The 22,577-nt window shown below is 41.3% G+C and overlaps 1 protein-coding gene across 2 annotated transcripts in view; it reads left to right on the top strand.

The window, feature by feature from the left end:
• Positions 1-465: 465 nt before the first annotated feature.
• The window catches only part of LOC149463752 (MARVEL domain-containing protein 3-like), a 54,856-nt gene continuing 32,744 nt past the window's right edge, over positions 466-22,577 (top strand). For both annotated transcript variants that reach the window (XM_089674869.1, XM_089674868.1), the window contains exons 1-3: positions 466-581; positions 15,960-16,182; positions 18,462-18,637. In XM_089674869.1, coding sequence (XP_089530995.1) covers positions 16,016-16,182; positions 18,462-18,637 — 343 coding nt within the window. In that variant the 5' untranslated portion in view covers positions 466-581; positions 15,960-16,015. The remainder of the gene's footprint in view (positions 582-15,959; positions 16,183-18,461; positions 18,638-22,577) is intronic.

Below are 22,577 nucleotides of genomic sequence, written 5' to 3'. Positions count from 1 at the left end.
TGATTTGCATGCCATGCGACTTGCAAATCGTATGCCAAGTCACACCCTATTGTCTGCAATTCCAGCGGTCATATCGATGCAGTTCGGACTTGATCAGAGCCGCACCAATTTCTAAAGTAGTACATGCACTACTTTTGGTGCGATTTGCATAGACATCTGTGTCAGATGTCTTGCAAATCGCACCTGAAATCGGCATGTCATCCTACTTTGATTTCAAAATCGGGCTTGAACCAGGGTGTTAATAAACTATTCACGTAAGATCGAATCAAAAAGATCCTCAAATTTTAGACATAATGTGACTGTGTGTGCGTAGCATTAGACTGATATCTCTGGCTAGATAAGTCTAGACTGTGCGATAACCTTTCCTAAGCATACCTGTGTCAGAAACAAGGTGTATTATAGGTGGTGCTCAAGTCTCGTTTGTAATAGTAAACGAGCCAGATCCAACCTCCTCCTGAGTAGCACTGGCCAGACCTGTCCCACCTGTTCTCCTGAAACTCTTCTCCTTGTGCATTGAGACTTCAGGCTGATAAGGAAACAGATTTCATTACTGTCCTGGATAAGACCCTGTACTAAGGAAGGTAAGTTATCGTACAGATTGGAAAATACAATTTCATAAATTATCAGAATTTAGAAGTCAGGAAATATAACTTTTGTGTTTCTCAGTTTCTACATATCCAAGGAAACCTGGGTGACAACAACAGTTTTATAGTTTCCACCTAGTGAATTTTTTACTAAACTGCATGGCCAGCTATGAAACTACGGCATGCAAATATGAAATACTTATACTGTAAACTGCATTTTTCTTAAGGGTAGAAATTCTAGTTGACATATGTTGTCAAAAAAGTAGAAAATGTTCAGTCTAAGCTACTGCAATGATAAAAAAAAAACGTATTTGGAGTGAATTTCAAACGAAACACACCTGTGTTATGATACAAGCACACCTTTATGACGTGATGTGCACACGAAACCAAGAAAAACTTTCAAAATGTACTTCTAATAATCTGATTCAGAAATAAAATCATGCACAGTACCTAGAGGATGATTAATGTATTGTTTAAATCATTTTGGCATTATTACTGTTTTTACAGTGTTATTTACTAAAGTTCACAAAAAGGGGTTTGTGAAGAATCGGAGATCTGAATGATCAGTATTTTTTTATTATTATTATATTGTATGTACATAGGTTTCTATAGTATTGAATATATACAACATAAGGTTCTTAAGATTTGTGATGCAGAAGAAACAGCGATCAAACTCCAAGTAGGTGCTCCAAGAAAACAATGGCTAACTACAGTCAGAATGCTGAACGTTGCATGCGGTATAAAGCCTTGTCACCCAGCTATTTACCTTTTTGTTGCCCAAGCCATTTTTTTTCACACACATGCTAAGATGCAAGATTTTTTTTTTATTAAAAACTAAAGGCAAAACCTTTTTCTTTTTTTTTTTTTTTCTTTTTTTTTTTTTTTTTTAAGCTTTGGAGTGGAGAAGGATTAGAACACCTTTCATTTGTCATGTTTACCATTATCTCCAAAAGTAAATGACCCACATGGCACCTCGAGATTCTCTCACTTTGGAGGCATTTCCTCTCACTTCCTGTTTTGACTATGGGATAGGAAGTGAAGGGAAATCTCCCCAATGGGACATATATGGCAAAAATAAATCTTACCCAGGTTATAATAAAAAGCAAAACCTTCTGCACTTGAATGAATACCTACAATGAAGCTGCTATCACCTGACCTGACTTCAATAGGTAAATGGCAATAATGTGATAAATGGTGAAGCGCTACCAGAAACCATGTCATAAGACAGAAAATGGCGACATATATAAAAAACATAAAATGGTAATCACATCATATATAAAAACTAAATAATATACCACTGAATATACTGATCCAATTGGATCTAATAAAGTGCAACTAAAGTGAAACAGGTAGAACCTGTAACGAAGGAGCGTGGACCCTTTTTCCCTGACGGAAAAAAAAAACTCAACCTCCCCCCTGTCCACATAGGGGACTAATAGTGAATAATATGTGACCCCTCGGGGGGTGGAGGACACAAATCAATGTGACCAGTGGCAGTTGTGAATAAATGAAAGTGAACGCTCATATATGCACATGCATAAATCAGTATAAATGTCCAAAAACACAGAGACTAATAACTGCAAGCCAACACACTGGTGCGCGTGATAAGGTGGTCTTCACTCAGAAGACAGGAATCCTAAATGGCAGAAATGCCCCCTCACCTCCAAGCATTGACCACAAGGGCCAGCTTGCCTTATGGATCACACCACAATCCCAGGAAATGGAACTCGTCCTGGCAGAGATGTTGTTTTAAGATCCTTCCCATTATCACTCTCAGGTCATATTCCCATCAGGACCATGTTATTAGAAACATAAGCAAAGACATCCTCCATAGCGCAATTTGTTTATTGAAACAATAGGTAATAGAAGATAAAAATGCCCACTCACCTTCAATGATAGATAAAATCGCTTTTTCACCACTTTTTCAGAATATCCAGTATGGCGTCCAACCGGAAGTGCGTCGTCGGAAATAGCATACCGACACGTTGCGTCACGCTATCACGTGACTTTCTCAGGGTATCATACCCTGAGGAAGTCATGTGATAGCGTGCCGCAACGCGCCGGTACACATTTCCGGTGACGCACTTCCGGTTGGACGCCATATTTGGATATGGCCTTACCCTATCCAAAAAGTTTTAGATATTGTATCCAATATATATTTTTTAAAAGCAGAGATTCCTGAGAATAAAATGTTGCTAGTTGCAGCCACATGATATTACCGCAGATGTTTATCAAATCTATATTTTCAGTAGAAAATGCATTTAAATTAATTTTTAGTATATAAAAACACAACTGCATCTCTGTTTTCTGTAAAATATAAAAAAAGAGATTAAGTAAATAGATACCATTATGTTGAGGCCTAAAATTACATGCGACCATTAGGCCCGGGTTCACACTGATGTGGTACGGAATTTGCACCAGTTTCTGTGCGATTTCTGCACCACATCATGATTGTACCCCGTTCATGCGAACCGCTGTGGGTGTGTATGTTAAGTTGATGACACCCCGAAGTCGGTTCGCAAAATGTGGTGCGATTTGCAGAATCGGATCACATGGGTGTGAATAGCCAAGCTATCCGATTCTAGTGCGAACAAAAAAAGGGTTCTATACTATTTTGATGGCACTATTTTGATGTGGTGCGATCTGAGCTATACAAAATGTATGGCTCAAATTGCACCGCACAGAAATTGCATGTGATTTGCACAGGAATGCAGTGCAGTTCCTGTGCGAATCACATACGATGTGCCCCACCGCATCAGTGTGAACCCAGGCTAACTGGTTCCTGTCCGGCCAATAGCAGATTGACAGCTGGGGGGGGTGCTTTCATCCCTCCAGGTGGACATCAGATGATATCCTCCTGGTCATGCCACTCGTCCATGCCCCCCGGTGGCTTGCAGGGCAGCGAACAGTGGTGAGCTGTGTGCCTTGGACATAGTGCATCACCGATCAGGGTAAAGAGCCTATTTTTTCTTTGTAAATTTTTTTTTCCCTAATATCATCCCAGATCTGTATACTTCTGTGATTTGCCAAGGAGAGGAGCACCCACAAAGGAAACAATTAAAATCCCTCTAGACCATTAGGCTCCATGCACACAGGACTTTTGAATTTTTTTTTGCAGTCTGTAAAAGAACCTCTGTTAGCCTTTGTGTCCATACACATATAGGTGTTTACAGTCTTGAAAAAAATCACCGGCAGGTTCAGAAGAGGAGCTAAAGAGCAGAAAAAATGCTTGACGACCCTAAACAAGTTTAGGCATCTTTGAACGTTAAAGCATTCCACTGGCCAGAATAAATAAACACATGGCCAATGGGATCCATTGACGCCCAAATGCTTGATTCACCTAAACGCACGTATACATGGCTTTGTTAAACAACTTTTTCTCCTGACAAGAACTTTGGCATACAGAGGGAAAAAAGCAAACACCAAGTGTGCACAAGGCCTTAAGGAGTTACTAAACCCACAACAGTAAAATCAGTCTGTATATGCGATAAAGCATTCTTGTTATACTCACTGTGGAACCTAAGGGGTTACTTCTCAAAGGCTTTTTTGATCTCTGATCCTCCCCTTCTACCATCCCCAATCCATCTGCTGATAGTACAGAGCTCTAGGTATCACTCTGCACATGCTCAGTTTAGTGTGTATTGCTACAGAGTTATTTTTTTTTCTTTGGGAGGATGCATGTGATTGACACAGGGCCAATAAGCACTGTCCAGACAGAGGGTCAGGAGTTAGACAGCCTCATAGGACAGTCAGAGCAGAATGAAAACTCTTACAAGCTTTAACCAGTGCTCAGCTGGACGCTGATAGAAGTCACAAGACTGCTGTACAATGCTGATGAAAAAAGGTATTTATCAGTTTTTATAATACTGTGGGAGACCAGATATAATGAATGCAGGATTTTAGTAACACTTTAAAGGAATAGAGCATGTTTACTTGCAAATTTTGCACTTAGCTTAGTAAATGACATGAAGTTGTGCTGAGTTCAATTCATATGTTCACATGCAAGCAAAAATTCCACTTCATACCAATTTTTACTTTCATTTAAAGTATAAATAAGCCCTGGTTTACACCAGTGTGACTTGTCATATGACTTTCAGGTTCTAGGTCTCATGACAAGTCACATCCCATTACTGACAATGGCACTGTTCTCATCGGTGTGATTCAGAAAAAGGTTCCTGCACTATTTTTGTACAACTTCATTGCGACTTTCTTTGATATCTGTTAATAAAGTCCCATTGAGTGGCAGCAAGCCACAACAAAGTTGCTCAGAATAGTCAGCTGTCAAAGTCACGCAACTTTAAAGCCGCATTGATGTGAACAGGGCTAAAGGTACAACTTTTGACAGAGTGTAGAGGGATTAGAACACCTGCCGGGTTTTTACTGTGTCTGTTAGAGGGATTCACCCTTTCTATTTATCCTGGTTACTGTTATCACCTAGAGTCAAAGTGTAAGAAAATCCCAAATTTTAAGAGGGGGAATAAAAGGGTAATTGACCCTGGTGATTAATGAGGAATTTTTCTTACTTTGGAGGGATTTCCTCTCACTTCCTGTTGTGGCTATGGGACAGGAAGTGAAGGGAAATCTCTCCAATGGGACACAGCCAAAAAAAAACTGAAGGGTTATAATCCTGCCAATTTCATTTTACTAAAAGGGCTTTGGCTAAAGTGACAAAATGGCAATCCCTTAACAAAATAGCCTTACAAAATCTCTAATAACTCATTTCCAGATTAGCTGATTCACAGGACTGATTATTCCAATAGAGCTAGTTATGGATGGTTAACTACAAATTACCAGCAGAAAGGAGTTTTCAATACTCATTATATACATGTAAGCTATTGTACAACTTTTCTTATCATGTGTTTAACCACTTGCGTACTGGGTACTTATACCCCCTTCGTGCCCAGGCCAATTTTCAGCTTTCAGCACTGTCGCACTTTGAAAATTGCATGGTCATGCAACATTGTACCCATATTAAATTTTTATAATTTTTTTCACACACAAATAGCTTTTTTTTGGTGGTATTTAATTGCCACTGGGTTTTTTATTTTTTGCACTATAAACAAAAAAGAGCAGAACATTTTTAAAAAAAGTTTTTCTTTGTTTCTATTACAAAATTTAGCAAACCGGTAAATTTTCTCCTTCAGTGATGTGCGTTGATGAGGCTGCACTGATGGGCACTAATAGGCTGCACTGATGAGGCGGCACTGGTGGGCAATGATGAGGAGGCACTGATGATGCTTCACTGATATGCAGCAATGATGGTCACTGATAGGCGGCACTGATGGGCACTGATTGGTGGCACTGTTGGGCACTGATGGGCGACATTGACAGGTGGTGCTGACTGACGGCACTGACTGACAGCACTGACTGATGGCACTGATGGGCGCAACTGCTGGGAGGCACTGATGGGTAGCACTGCTGGGCACTGGTGGGCGGCACTGCAGGGCACTGATCATCAGTGCCGATCTGCTCTGTGACAGTTGCCGGTTATCGGCAGTACTTTCCTTCACACTGTGACAGCGTAAGGAAAGTGCTGCAGATAGCCAGCAACTGTATTTACTCCATGATCTGCTGTGTCATTGGACACAGCTGATCATGTGGTAAAAGGCCGCTGTGATTGGCCTTTTACCTTATCATGTGATCAGCTTTGTCCACAGGTCACCGCAATCATGAAGATTGCCGGGTGGGTGTGTTCTGGGAGGACGTCATATGATGTCCTCCCAGATCTGGGTAACCGCGCTGTAGTCATTCAGCTACAGCATGGTTACCAAGCGGTTAAATAAAAACTCAAAAAACAAAAAAAATACTAAAAGATTAAATAGTCTTTTATGTAAAAGTTATAAATGCAGCATAAATTCTAAGTTAAATTCACCATGAGTATTCTGCCTCCAGCAGGGGAATACATTATGCCTGTCCTGCCTGCAATATTACATTTGACCACTAGATAGATCCAGTACTACATTTACTGTGTTACTGAAACTAGAGACTTTAGAGGAGTTAATAAAAATGTGCATAATTCTGAGAGAAAGGAAAGAGCTATGAGAGCACATATTGGACTAAAACTTACATCCCTTTACATCCCCTATAGGCAGCATTGCTGGTGAGAATCCCTTATCACCATCTATAGCCTAACTGTTCATTGTGTTTTCTGTATGTTCTTACATTTATTGTATGTATTTCTCATCTGATTTTCTTAATAGTTTCACCCACCCTGTTCTGTTAATAAAGCTTCAAGATTACCTTCAGTCTGGCTGATTTCAGAATAGTAGAGTTTAGCTGCATGTCGAGTTACACACAGGGAAACGTGTAGCATGGCCAGAACAATGAGGATCTTATGGACTTTTGGCTAGAGCAGCCTTTCTCAACCTTTTCGACACAGATGAACCCTTGAGATAACTTTTGGGTCTCCGGGAACCACTGCTAAAAATGACTATATCTACAACTCATGATACACTAGTGTGATGGTCAGTGGCAGGGGCGTACTGACCATTCGAGCACTCGGGCACTGCCCCAGTAGGGGGCCCCATAAAATGCCCCTGGTACTTTTTTTTTTTTTTTTTTATAGGCTTTTTTGGGTGTGTTTTGAGTGTGGGCAAGGACACAGGGACCTCATGATCCCCAATTGCTCGGGGGCACCATGAGTTGTCAGTCCGCCCCTGGTCAGTGGGAAGAATGCTCCTTACACTTGTGGTCATTGGGAAGAATTATCCTCTTACAGATAGCTAAAAAGATCAATGGTGTCAGTGGGAATTTATCTGAGAGGCAGAAAGGAACCCCCAGCAACCTCTGGAGGAACCCTAGTTGAGAAACCCTGGGCTAGAGTAATAAGGTTAGGGTTTGTACACGTAAATGTTTTTGTTCAGGTACATTCAGCTCTCATTTTGTCAAGCTCAGTATCATGCAACAGTTGGGTCTGTCTGGAAGACGCATACAGGAGAATGGGGGATGCAACATTGGTGTGGACAAAAACAGTATAAATTCAAATTAGTGTAAAGTAGTATGTAAAATACAAAACACTGCACTATCTGAAGGGAAAAAAGATATCTGCTCTTTGCTGGACACTGCAGTGTTTACTGCACACTACTGCAGAGATCACCATGCGGATCTAAGGCTCCATGTACACTGCAGCTGATAAACTCACGTTTAGGAGCTTTTCTGCATTTTTTTCAGCAGCCCCTGAACTCTCCCCAATGCCGTCCTATGTGTTCATGTACACATCGTTGTTTACAGGCTTTTGAGTTTACAGTTGTTTTTTTGAACACACCAAACTTGCGTTCAGGAGTAGATTTTATCAGCGTTTGAAACGCCAAACGATTATAAATGCGGCTAACTGCATTTATAAGTGTTTGGAAAATTTTTTTAACTCTTCCATTTCCAGATGCTGTCCAGAGCCTTTTTTCATCATGAAAAATGCATGCAAAGTGTTTTCCCGGTACGCAAATGGACCTGGTACACCATACTTTGAGGTTTCGCATGAAAGAAAACGTTAGACACTGCTGCAATAATTTCCGCACAGAAATGAGCTGGAACACAGCCAAACACCGCATAAAAAAAAAAAGAGACAGCTAATCTCAACAAATACTGCTCTCTCTGCTTCTGCTCTCTATTTCTCTCAAAATGTCTGAAATAGTTAATTTTTTACTGTTTTTCAGTACATTCTGGGCATTTTGGAAGGTCTCCTGAGGTTATCTTTAAAAAACGCTTCTAAACGCAAATGCGCATAAATGCGATATGCAAACGCGGCTAAACAAACATTTTTTTAACCTACATTTTCCAGCAATCAGTTTCCATCGTTCAGAAGCGTTTTTCAAACGTCCCTTGTACATGGAGCCTAATGGTGTACCACCTTGCACATTCTTCATGATGCTGCTGACAAAACTCCATGACTGGTAGAGAGGCCAACTACATGACTTTAACAAATCATGTGACCAGTCTGTCTTCCTCCCAGTGTTTTTTTTTTTTTTTTTTTTCTTCTCCTACATATTCACTTGTGGGCTTTGTTTGCATTCCAGTTCAAAAGAAATGCCAATGCTAGGTAGCAGCGGATCTGCATACTGCTAATTATAACCTTATAGTCTGTTAAAAGCTGCACTAGGTTATGTTTTTACGAGGTACATTGCTGTTTTAGTGCCAGGATTTGATTTTTTTTTTTTTTTTGCACCTAAGGCCTTTTTCACAGAGGGTGTATCAAGGCATAAGTGGTGTGAGGGCCATGTTTACCCAAATAGGGATGCATACGTTCAGGTCTGCGCACCCTCACAGATGTCACATCAGGAGCAGGGGCTGTGTCCGTGTGTTTGTGCAGCCGTTGCATTTTGACCACCTACACTGGGAATGACTACACTGGGTTGCATGAAACACTTGCGCACCCTCATATGAGTAAACATGGCCCTCACCAGGCGTACAGCTATGTATGAAAACACAGCAAACTCTGTACTCCTGTACTCGGGATGGACTCGGGTAGGGTTATGGTAACATCACAGATATCCTAGAAAGTACACTCCTTGCTGCCCTCAATGGATCGGGGTAGTCCAATGTCACTGGATACAAAGAAAAAAAGAGGTTGCATCGGCCTAATGCTTTATCGTAAAAAAGGTAGAAGAGGTTGAGACCTCAAAACACGTTAGCCTGTTGGAAGTCCAGGGTTCCATTTCTTTGGACGTATGCAATGTGGATTGGACACCGCTGTGTAGTGTGATGTGCCTTTGACCTGTTTGCTTATTGTGAGTACGATACTTTTTATCCTTCCAATAAATGTTTTTACGATAATGCACTAGGCCGGTGCGCCTTCTGTTTGTTTTTCTTTGTACAGTTATGTATGCTCTGTGTGAAAAAAGGCCTATTGCACTATTCTAACAACTGCACTTTTTTTTGGGGGGGGAGGCACAATGTAATACAAAAAATTGATGTAAGACTTGTGTTTTCCAGCTCGGTGTTATTCAGCAGCTGGACCTGCCTGGGAGAGGTATAAGGAGAACACAGAGTTAAAGTGCACAAACACAGTGTAGTTTAGTACAAAGTGTGCCAAATGCCTTGATGTGTGCTCCTGAGCATTACATTTCTTACATTCTTTCTTCTCCAAGAATATAAACACCTGAAATACATACTGTGGACTTTTCTCAATGCCGGTGAGACCAGAACCTTCGAGGGGCCAAACACCAATGTTCAGTACTGACATTTTGTGTTAAATGGTCAGCCAATCCAAAGCTAATAGTTCAGATTTTGATGTTGGCTAGTGAATTAAATGAAACCTTTTTGCTCTCCATGTAGAATGTTTATTTTCTAGGATAGAGTATGCAACTGCAGGAGCTGAAATATGCAAAGGTAGCTGGGTAACACCCAAAACTCCCAGGACAGTAAAGCCGGTCATGCGTGTATCGAAATTCAGCTGGTTCAGCAGGGACTGACAGAGAGGCTATAAGAAGTCGATCCACCAATTGACCTCTGTATAACTGCCCTGTTGGATTTGCCCAGTAGGGTCAAAGTGTATTCTGACAGTGGGGAAGTCTCCACTCTGTTAGAATACAACCCCCATCCACCTTGAATGTAGGAATGGGAGAATTGGATTAGTCTTTTTTGTTTATCCAGCTGGTTGAATGAAGAAACTGTTCCATCTATTGGCTGCCTTATACAATGGCAGGCAGATCTAACCAGTAGAATGTCCAAAACATATGGGAGGCCAGACACGGACTCCTAGCTGGATCCACCTATAACCTTAAAGTGTACCCAAAACATTTCTTTTAGTTTTTGGATAGGGATCTTCTGTCAGGTTTTTCTGTGGGACCATTAGAAAGATCCTACCCCCCCCCCCCCCACACAGACGCACACACACACACAAACATTTTCAATTCTGGGTTTTACCAGACAGAAGTGAAGGAAAATCTACAACAGAAAAATACAACAATAAAACAGAGGTTCTAGCATCCCCTTACTTAACTTAAAGTGTTACTACACCCTGGACCCTGCATTCACTATATCTGGTCTCTCTCAGAACATGGAAGTGCAATTATTTTAGTAAATATAAACTGCTAAATACCTTTTTCTCATCAGCAGTTAGAGCAGTCTTGTGACTTCTATCAGTGTTCAGCAGAGCACTGGTTAAAGCTTGTAGGAGAAGTTTTCTTTCTGCTCTAGGAGGATGCAAAAACCCTGACCCTCTGTCTGGACAGTTCTGATTGGCCTTGTGCTGATCATTCACTCAACCAAGAAAAAAAAGAACCTCTCTAGCAATACACACCAAACTGAGTATGTGCATGTGGCTACAGGTTCAGTCTGTCTTATAAGGTGGACATTTGAACAAGAGGAGGGGCAGAGAAGTCAGAATCAAACAGCCTTTTTACACAATGCAGAGGATTAACCCCTTAGGTTCCACAGTGAGTATAACAAGCATGCTTTACTGCATATACAGACTGACATTACTGTTTTGGGTTTAGTAACACTTTTAAAAAAAAAAAGCATTTTTACTTCTGTCTGTATTGCTGTTATAGGGATTTCTCCTCACTTCCTATCCTGGAGACAATGTTATTACAAAAACAGTAGTGAAGTTATATCTTTCTCTGACTTCAGTAAAACCTGCCAAGATTTAAACCCTTCCTTACTTTATCAAAAACATAGAAAAAAAACTATTTTGTCTATAGATTCACCTAAATGAGAGATTCAAAACTCTGCAAAGTATGAGTTTATAATGGTGTTTTGCTTTATCCATTATGATCTGTGCGCATTGCAGCCAGTAAGGTAGAGCCTGTAGGGAGAAACACTTTGGGGAGATTTACTAAAACTGGAACACTCAGAATCTGGTGCAGCTGTGCATGTTAGCCAATCAGTTTCTAACGTCAGCTTGTTGAATTAAATTTTGACAATAAAACCTGGAAGCTGATTGGTTTCTATGCAGCGCTGCACCAAATTTTGCACTCTCCAGTTAATTCCCCCCCCCTTTTGTTCTTAGATGCCTAGGGCAGCATGAATGCTCAATATAGACTTGAATAAATGTGTATATGTTTCATAAGCCTGAAAAGCCATAGGCTTGGGCTTATAGAAGTTCGGTATAAACAAATGCATGTAATACTAGGAAATTAAATGACTGAAATCAAAACGAGGTCGAATTATGTTCATATAATAAAGCAATTCAATTTCTCCTGCGAAACGTACCCCATTTCACTTACAAATTGCTCCCATCGTAACGACTCTGCAGAGATGTATTAACAAACTTCTTCTACTCTTGAGAGATGTTCTAACTTCCTCATTAACATATTGCACAGCTGATTAATTACATGCAATCCACCAAGACAATATTGTGTTATATTCAATGTTTATACAATGCAAAAGTGAATTGAAACTATTCAGTTCATATTTGTATTTCCATATGAAAACCTGCCGATAGCCACAGAGTGCAGGGATGGTTGAAATAAAAGAATGGCTGATTCATTTGTATCAAGGTGCTAGGCTAGAGAAACATGGAGAAAGACATATTTCCCTCTTTACAATAGGTTCACTTTCTGCTGAGATACTGTTATTGTGTGGCACCATTTTCCTCTGGCCAGCAAGAGGAGAACTAGACCCAAGCAACTCCATAGACTTCAATGCAGAGTGCTTGGAATACTGGGAATTGTATTTCGAAATGGCAGCCATGTAATGCAGGAACTAACCTTCTGAACTGCAGATTCCAGCGTGTGCTGAGCAGCAGGAAGCGTTAACAGAGGATTTTTTGTTAAACTGCCTTGGAAGTTCTTCTCAAGAGGAGAGAGCGGAGCCTCTTTATCCTGTATCACATCTTTACTGCATGCTGGTTTACAAAAACTGTTGCTAAGTGCACCACCGTTTCTTAAAGGGCCCACACTAATAGCCGGCAGAAGAATAACACAAAGGACTGTGCCTCCAGCAAAACAATCCTACAAGTCCCCTTTGACTGCTTTTTCCTTTGCTTTTAATTTTACAGACTGGGCCCATCCAGTCGGTCTGGGCCTAGCATAGTCATCATTAATGAACTTTGAAAAATAAAAATAAACAGCGTAAACATAGACCTCTACATCAAATCAACATACAAAGTGCAAACATATATAAAAAATTAATAATTAATTGAATAAATAGTGAAGTCCATCAAAATTAATAAACCAAAGTTCAAAAAATCTCAAAAATGTATTATGTGCAAAAAAGAAATTTTCAAATTCTTCTTCTATTATAAAGAAACTTCCACCTTCCACCCGTGAAAACCAACATCAAATACACTCACCAGATATAGGTGAGTGTTCTTGAGAACGCCCGATGGGAGGGGCGAAACGCGTTGACGCATTTCCTGTTGTTACTCCTTACGTCTGACGTCACTTCCGGTGAGTGGAGCGCACGCTGAGCGGTGCGTTCCAGCGGCCATCTTTTGGGATCTGTAGATGTGTGGTCTCTGTGGAGCTTCTGCTGTAACCTGGAGCTGTGATGTGAGATTCCGTGGGAGGTTGCCTTACATCTACTGTTCATCTGGGAAGAAGCTGGTCCTAATAAATATGCCTTTTTAAAGTGATTCTAATGTGAGTGGCCTTAATCCTTGATTTCACTTATGAATGGTGTTTTGCAATATTACACTATCTGAGATTTTTTTCTCCCTGGTCGGATGGTGGAGCCTATGCTGGAGGTGAGGATTCCTACAGAGTGGATACGAAAGAGGGTTTAGGAGCCCATAAATTCCTTAAAGGCGTTTCATTCACCTATATCTGGTGAGTGTATTTGATGTTGGTTTTCACGGGTGGAAGTTTCTTTATAATAGAAGAAGAATTTGAAAATTTCTTTTTTGCACATAATACATTTTTGAGATTTTTTGAACTTTGGTTTATTAATTTTGATGGACTTCACTATTTATTCAATTAATTATTAATTTTTTATATATGTTTGCACTTTGTATGTTGATTTGATGTAGAGGTCTATGTTTGCGCTGTTTATTTTTATTTTTCATTATTTGTGTTGACCACATTGCACAGCAGCAGGATAGAACCTGAAGTAGGGTGTTTCATTGAGCGCAGGAAGAATTTTTAGTTTAATTAATGAACTTTGGCAGTATAGTCTCCTGTATTCTGTAAATCAAGCTTTATTACTGCCCGCTGCTGTGCTTTAGTTGACTTTATTATAGGTACTTGTATAGCGCTGTCAATTTACATAGCACATTACATATATATTGTATATTTGCATCAGTCCCTAACTCTCAAGGGGCATACAATTTAAGGTCTCTTAACTTCATACATATACATACTAGGACCAATTTAGACAGGAGCCAATTAACCTACCCGCATGTCTTTGGAGTGTGGGAGGAAACTGGAGTACCTGGAGGAAACCCACACAAGCACAGGGAGAACATGCAAACTCCAGGCAGGTGGTGCCATGGTTGGGATTCAAACCAACAACCCTAGCACTGCCAGACGGAACCATTTATCCACTGTGCTGCCCACTGACCTTGCTACTGTTTATGCTGATTTGGTTGCCAAGTGTCATTTTATGCCTAGTCCTTATTGGTAATCACTCTGCATACTAAACTGTGTTATTATCTTTGTTATTCTATTTCAATGCTTGTCTCTTTACTCACCTTATTGGGTGGCAATATATTAGTTTTGCCTTTACCAACTGGTTCAGTGCCTGTATTCATTGACATGGTAGTATTAAAGTAATTAAATAATTTATATAAAAAAAACAAATGTATCACACTGCTCTTTGCAGAGCAGCCACGACCCTCCTCTTCTGGGATCCCCCACCAGCGCTCCAAGGCTCCTCCACCCCCCCCCCCCGACCAAGTGCCCCAGAGAAAGCGGCTTTATATGGAGGCACTTGTGCAGGCTCACTCCCAAGCCACCCTGTCTATGTCCCCGCTTCCACTCCCTCATCACAATATTTGACAGCAACAGGAGCCAAAGGCTGCCACTGCTACTAATCTGCTGAGTAAAGAGGGAGAGACCGGAGAGGGCCGCTGATTTCATGCACAATGCTGGATCCTGATTGGGCTCAGGTAAGTATAAGGAGGATGAGGGGGGTAACCTGTAGCACAGAGGTTTTTTTTTACCTTCGTGCATTAAGGTAAAAAACCTTTTAGGCTTTATATCCTTAACGGTAACCAGATATTACTTTCAGTGATTTTTTTTGTGGTGTGTGCTAGAGGGGCTGAAGTTCCCATGGAGGTTGAGGCAAAGAACAGAGGACCCATCTTATCCAGTGGCTCCTATAGGGGTAGTACTACACATTGGGGATGATTCACTAAATTTGGGAATGCAAAATTTGGTGCAGCTCTGCATAGAAACCAATCGACTTCTATTTTTTGTTCAAAGCTTAAAGTGATATTACAGGCAATTAAAAAAAATCTTATCTTCTCGTTTTCCCCCGCCTGCCCTTCTGGCCCCTCCCTCCTGCCTAGTGCCCTCAGATCAAGCAGCTTGCTATGGGGGCACCAAAGCATCCTCACTCCTGAGCCACTGTTCTGTGTGGACACACAGAGCAGTGGCTTGGCTCCACCTCCTCTCTCTCCTCATTGGCTTAATGGCTATGATTGAGAGCAGTAGGAGCCAATAGCTCCCACTGCTGTGTCAGCCAATGAGGAGGGAGAGTCCCCGGGGAGCCGAGGCTTTAATGCACAATGCTGGATTGCGATGGGGCCCAATTAAGTATTAGGGGGGCTGCGGCACACAGAAGGTTTTTTTTACCTCCATGCATGCTTCCTTTTTATGAAATCACTGGTGTTCCTGCCAGTCCTTCTGGTTTCCTATTAAAAACTGACCACATTAGGCAAGGGAGCACACTGTGGTCTGTTCTCTAGCTGTGCTGGGAACTGAGTTTGGTCTCCTCCAATGGTCAGACTTATCCTGGCACCCCCCTCCCTCCTGAACAGCCATTCACTGGAAATATGAGTGCACTGCTGTTTCTCCTCCCTCAGCTCTTATACAGCTGAGAACATAGAGTATGTGATCACTTGAAAAAAAAAGGGGGAAAAAAGGTATTTATAGTGTTTTTTTTATATGTATACACAAATGTCTTGCCTTTCATTTCTATTTTAAACTGAATAAGTCTACCCCAGCAGTAATACATTCAAGGGTGTCCCGTAAGCTCCTGATTACGTGCTGTTAGTTGCTTATCCATTTTGTATTTTAGTATAATTGTCTAGATTATAGAATTTGATAAGAACATTCTGATCATATACTCTTATATAGCTATACAACTTAAGAACATCTTACTCAGTGTACATTGTGCTGTTTTGTGCCATATTATTGTAGCTAGAAAAATTGGAGAGTATAAAAATGATTATTAGTACCACATGATGCAAATTCCACACACATGGTATCAGTTTTTTGTTGCTGCTAATTACAATGGAGTTCCAGATGTATCTCATAAGCTATGTCATTCTCAACTTAGCACTGAGAAGATTGTCACTGCTCTACTGCATGTCTTGTGTGCTTCTATGAAGAACAATGTCGCGTTCCCAGAGAAGTGCAAATAGTGACAGGATTCCACCGTCCCAGAAATCATACAATGATAGATCAAGGAGAGAACGGCCCAGCCACAATGGTTCAACAAATCAATACCATCCTAGACACCAACTTGACCAAGAAAGGAGAGACAGGAGATCACATGAAAGGTATTGTGCCTGTGGAATTCCAAAGCCATATTTGCAATGTCTCGTTGTTAAAATGTTTGAAGGAACAGTTATCCATAGCAACTAGGATTTTATTTGCTCTTTCACTCCACAAAAAAAAGTGACAGCTGCAGTATGGTTTGGTACTGGTCTAAGCTGTGTAACAAATTTTATAGTAGTACCATTTAAATAAAATTAAAGAACCATGTACTTTTTATTTTATGTGATCAAGAAACCCGAATCCATTTAAAACTAGGAAGGATTCGCATATCTGTCAGGTGTCTCTGTCAAGGATATTTTACTGTCAGGTTTTAAATGCTGTCTGACAATGGGTGCTAGAACAGGAAGTGAGGGGAAATCTCCCTAAGGCTTCGTGTACACGAGCAGCTCCTTAATTTGAGTTTAGGAGCTTTTGCCAAAGCTCCCATACTCAACTCCATAAAAGCCCATGTGTCCATGTACAGATAGGCTTTTAGCAGAGTTTAGGAGCTGCCGTGTTTAAGTGAGGTTAAACCTCCCTCTCCTGAATGTGGAAGAATCGCAGTCAGGGTAAGAATGTTTTGACCGACCGTGGGCAGTACCGCGTTTTTGCCGCAATTTGCGTTTTCCCATGGCCGGCGGTCATGATAGGCACATGTACATAAAGCCTAATGGGGAAGCAGACAATAATAAAGCCTTGACAGAGTTCCTAATCCTCTCTACTAGAAAATGTGTACTTATTGCTGTCTCTGGCACACTTAGCAGTGTGTTCCTTATAACACAGAAAGTGGTATCATCCTACTGGTGTGCTGGGTGGAATAGATGTGTAAATCTCGGCACTAAATGCACAGAAATGCAAGTCCTTTGGCAGCCAAAACAGCTCCCATATATGCATTTCATTTTTATGTCTAGATTTCTGCTTGGACTTCAGCTTTACCAAAGTTAGCACTGTGATAGTTCAAGCATAATTGAAGGCATACCTTTTATTTTAGATTTGAATAGAGTTGTGAGAGGATAGAACCGCTGTCAGATTTTCATTGCTGCCTGGGTCCCCATTCGGGAGAGTCACTTTTTTTAATTGTCCTGATCACCACTTTCACTGGGAATGAAAGTGAGGGTAAATCCAAAATTTTGAACAGGAACAGAGAGGAAATTTTGCAATGGGAACAACTGTCTTTAGGGAATTTTCCTCACACTGGAAAAATATCCTCTCTCTTCCTGTTGCTTCTACAGGAGAGTATGTGAAGGGAAATCTCCCTAATGGGGGACACCGTTTGCAAAAAAATAAACTGACAAAGATTAAACCTCCCCTGCTCTGTCCAAAATGACAAACATTTTTCCTTTGGATGTACTTTGAAAGAAAATCAGAGACTTTAATTATTGCTGCTATTTAGAAGAGTAGGTCACCAAGGGCATTTGTGGATGCCCCAATATATGAACTGTCATAGGCAGCCTTTTCAGCCTATGGTCTTTCATCAATATTTTTAAATTTTTTTAAAATTATTTTAACCCTTTCACACCGGCACCTCTTGCCCCTTTAAGGGGTTTCTGATGTGGGGAGGGGTTTAGGGTCATGTGACCACCGCGATTGGCTGTCATGGCAGTCATATGATTGGAAAGGTCCCAATCGTAAGGAGAGATTGGGACCTTTCCGTGGGACGATGACACATGTGCTGAGGGCGCACGCTCTCAGCACATGCTTGTTTACAAGTGGTACGCAAATATGCAGCCGGTCGGCATCAAGGCCCAGCCTCCAAGAGGCCGCATATTTGCATACGTTCGGCGTGATCACGTTAAAGTGATTGAAAACCCTTAAATATATAACCAGTGAAATGACTAGCCTCAGGTGATACACAGAGATAAGCACACAGAGCTTTCTAAAACACACATTTTGCATCTCTTAGCTCTCAAAAGCAGGGGGCACAGATCTAAAGTCTTATACTGCAGAGTACAGTGTTGAGATCTCTGAACTCTGATTGGAGGTAAGGAAGATACCCCTTCCTCACAGCATAGGAGAACATGCACAGCTGTGACTGTCAATCACAGACTGCGTGTTGGAGCTCTCCTCCCCCCATCACCAATTATCTCTTGGAGTCATGAAAAGTTGTCAGAAGTGACTCATGCAGATAACAGAGGAGCAAGGCAGCAGCTAGAAATCACACTCAGTGATTTGAATAGAGACCAGTACACAGTATAGAATGGTGTGCTTTGTTCGTGTTTCATGTCTGAGGTTTACAACCACTTTAAGGGAAAACTTCCAAATGACACTTAAGGAAAAATATTTCTGTGTATTTTGTATGCAGGTTGTCTTCACAGACACCAGTACGAAGCCAAAATTCCAGAGCACCAACAGTTGTCTCAGACCATCATTCACGGCACAATAGACCACCCCTTTCACAGTACAATCCTTCTACTTCCAGAAGCCATACAGAGAAGCGGACCTTCTCAGAAAAGTGCTCCAATCTATGTTCACGAAGAGGTATTTAAGCTGAATATATACAATTATAATTGATAAGATATTTCAGTCCTTTTCCTAAATATTTTTCCTCACTTACTTTACTTTCAGGGTTGCTTCTTATTGACCTTAATGACTAAAGACTGCTATCTGCATGTCCTAGTAGCTACTGATCTTTTATTATTCCTATTATACAGGACTTATGTAGCATCAACAGTTTGCACAGCACTTTACAATATAAAGGGAGACAGTACAGCTACAATACAATCAACACAAGAGGATTAAGAGGGCCCTGCTCATAAGACCTTACAATCTAATAGGGTAGGGCAAGTGGTAAAAAAAGTTATAACTGTGGGGGATAAGCTGATCAGGGTTGTATCTACTGCGAGGCAAACAAGGCATTTGCCTAGGGCGACATCTTTCGGGGAGTGGTGCCCACCACCCCCAAAGAAGTAACACATAGGTATGAGCAGTCTCCAGAGCAGGGCAGCTCAGAGACTCCCCAGTTTTTTCCTGCAGTTCCACTGGCTCCCCTGGGCTGGACATCTGTCACAGCCAAGCTCCATCTCCCCTGAGGATGGCCTGCTCAGCTGTGGTCCTCGCACAGTGATCTACTTAATGTGGCAGCTCCGATTTCCCACTGTATAATCCACCCCCCCTCCTCATCTGTAAGTAAGGGATTGAATGGGAATGTGAGCAGAGGGGGGTTCACAAGGTGCATGTGACTGTCGACACTGGGGGGCTTTACAAGTTACACCCCGGTGACACCAAACCCGACTTTGAAATTGTGCGACCTTTAGTGAAGTTGAACAATTTCAAAGTCAGATGAAATGCTGATTTCAGGTGCAATTCACAAGATATCTGGCACAGATGTCTGAAAATCTCACCAAAAGTAGTGCATCCACTAATTTAGAAATTAGTGCGGCTCCGACCAAGTCAGAACTGCACTGATATGACCACTGTAATTGCGGACAATAGGGTGCGACTTAGCATGTGATTTGCAAATCGCATGGAATGCCAATTCGCATCCAGTGTGACTGGGGAATTATATGCGAGTATGAACAGTGGGGGGTGTACAAGGTGCATGGGAGTGCAGGCTCTGGGGGGGGTTACAAGATGTATGTTAGTATAAGCACTGAGAAGGGGGGATGTACAAGGTATATATGAGTGAGCACTGGAGGGGGAAGCAGGGATGTACAAAGTATACAAAAGTGTAAGCCGTGGGGGTGAAAGATGTCTGCGAATGGGCTATGGGGGATGTACAAAGTGAGTGTAGGCAGTGGGGGGGGGTACAAGGTGCATGTGAGTGTGGGCACTTCAGGGTTAGGGATTTAAAAGGTGCATTTGACTATAGGGACACTGGGGAGGTCAATGTACAAGGTGCATGTGAGTGTGGTCACAGGGGTGCGCACAAAAATATACAAGATGTATGTGACAGTGGGCATAGTTGTACAAGTTAAATGTGAGAAGGACACTAGGGGCATGTACAAGGTGTACATGAGTGCAGGCTGTGGGGGGTAGAGGATATGTTTTGGCACTTGTTACAAGTCGTGCAACAAATTTAGATGGCGGGAGAGCACAGTATTACTCTTGCCTAGGGAAGCACAAAACCAAAATACACCACTGGAGCTGATGGAAGTGATAAATGTCTTTTCAGGGGCATGATAGGCTTCCCTGAAGAAATTGTTTTCAGAGATTGCCAAAAGGCAGCCAGAGTAGGGGATAGCCAAACAGATTGAGGTAGACAGTACTGGAGGATGGGATAGGCTCTGGCAAAGTCCTGGAAATGAGCATGGGAGGAGGAGACAAGGGAGTTTGAGAGCTGGAGATCATGAGAGGAGCGGAGAGGATGGTTTGGGTGATATTTGGAGACAAGATTGGTGATGTAGCTTGGGGCAGAATTGTGGATGACTTTGTATGATGTTGTATGTATTTTGAATTTAGTTCACTGGGCATTCGTAAGCCAGTGGAGGGATTGGCGGAGAGGGGTGGCAGAGGTAGGTAGATGATCGTGGCAGCAGCATTCATAATAGACAGGAGAGGGGATAGCCTACAGAGTGGTAGGCATATGAGAAGGGAGTTGTGATAGTCAAGGAGAGAGATAACAAGGGAGTGAACGAGTAGCTTGGTGGTTTCATTGGGTAAAAAGGAGTTGTTACAGAGGTGAAGTGTACAAGCTTTTGACAGTGATTGGATTTGAGGCTTTAGCTATTACTTAACTAATTGTGCCTCTCCGTTAGTATAGCAATTGGAGTGAACATAGTGTGAATAATCTGCAGCCCTCTGGAAATGATATAATTGTTTTTGAGTAGTTTGTTTTTACATTGCCTCATCACTAAATAGTCCAGCATAGGGACTCTTGTGCCTCCTGCTACACAAAGTGGGAGGAAGCAGTGCATTCATGTAGTCTTGTAGTATCGCCGGACTTGTTCCGTCTATATGCACATGATCAAGTAAACCAGAAGGCAGTGGAGAACTCCAAACCCATGTTTCTGCATGAGTGATTATTAGTCCATGGTGGAATGAGTGTGAAATTTAACATATACACAGGGACTTAGAAATGTTTGACAGTTGGAAGTTTTGAGGATTCAGATTTGCAAGTATGGAGAATCAATAATCTCTGTGCAAGTCATCACTGAATTCTGGAACTTTTATGATTAATCACTAGGTGTAGGGGGATCCGAATTCTTACTTAAAACAGTATGAAACCCAAAAGCAAACATCTATTTTATTGCAGCTTACCAATTCTTAGATGTGATGGCTGCATTCATTTTATTATTTTAGGTTTTCTTCTGTTTTCAAGTGGTGATCCAGTCAGTAATTATTCAAATGTACATGGGTGCGTGTCCATACACACCAACAAAGGCCACTCAAAATGTCTAGAAACCTGTATTTAGGAATTTATCACATAGGTATATATGGATTGTAATTAATAAACAAAATACTCATAGGGCAAGGAGGGCACCCATTCATTCACTGTGTATGTCATCCCTGTTATAATAAACAAGTAACATACTTACAACCAGTATACTTATTTGGTAGCAAAAAAATCAATCTTATCTTGCTACAGATATGTAGAATGGGTACACCCATATATGTGGTAAGAACGTATACTAAGACTACTGGAATCACTACAGGCTGAGGGAAGAGGTGTTAACCCTGATGTACGGGGACCGTTTACAACTTTCAAGGAGCAGGGCCCTCCTATCCCCCTTGTATTGAACTGTATCGTTGCTGTATTGCCTCCCTTTATATTGCAAAGCGCTGAGCAAACTGTTGCCGCTATATAAATCCTGTATAGTTATAATAACCCCTGACAAAGCTCTGCTATGGCGTAAAACATGTAGGGTATCTCTTTCTATGGTTTTCTTTAGAGCACGGTTTATTGTAAGCACATGGTCACCCTTTCCCTAAAAAAAGAAAAAGGTTTTTGTGGGGTAAGGAGGATTGCATCCTTGTTTTTTGTGATGCATGGTGATCCCAATAGCCGGCCAGGTATTTTTAGTGGATATGGTGATGTATGGGGTCTATCCATTGTTGGTGTATGTCCTTATCACATGGATGGGTGTACCCGTACTACATATCTGTAGCAAGATGATACGTTTGGTCGAGATGAATTAACAACATTCTGTAAAATAGACTACATCTTTTATCTTTCATTTTCAAAAATATTATAGAAGGCAGAAGTTGATATATTTATAACTGCATTTTGTTCTAATAAATGAGTATACTGGTTGTAAGTATGTTACTTTTTTATTACAACAGGGATGACATACACGGTGAATGAATGTGTGCTCCCCTTACCCTATGGGTATTTAATTAATGACAATTACATATATGCCTATTTGCTAAAATCCTAAACATTTTGAGTGGTCTTTATTGGTGTGTAGGGACATGCACCCATGTACATTTGTATAGTTGTTTACCCATAAAGAGTCTTCATCTATGTACAAATAGGCGTTGG

This window comes from Staurois parvus, unplaced genomic scaffold (genome assembly GCF_062004578.1).
Source record: "Staurois parvus isolate SC_StPar_1 unplaced genomic scaffold, SC_StPar_1.0 ptg000153l, whole genome shotgun sequence".
Taxonomy (NCBI): domain Eukaryota; kingdom Metazoa; phylum Chordata; class Amphibia; order Anura; family Ranidae; genus Staurois; species Staurois parvus.
The sequence above is the reverse complement of the archived record's forward strand: the minus strand, read 5'-3'. Positions and strand labels throughout refer to the sequence as shown.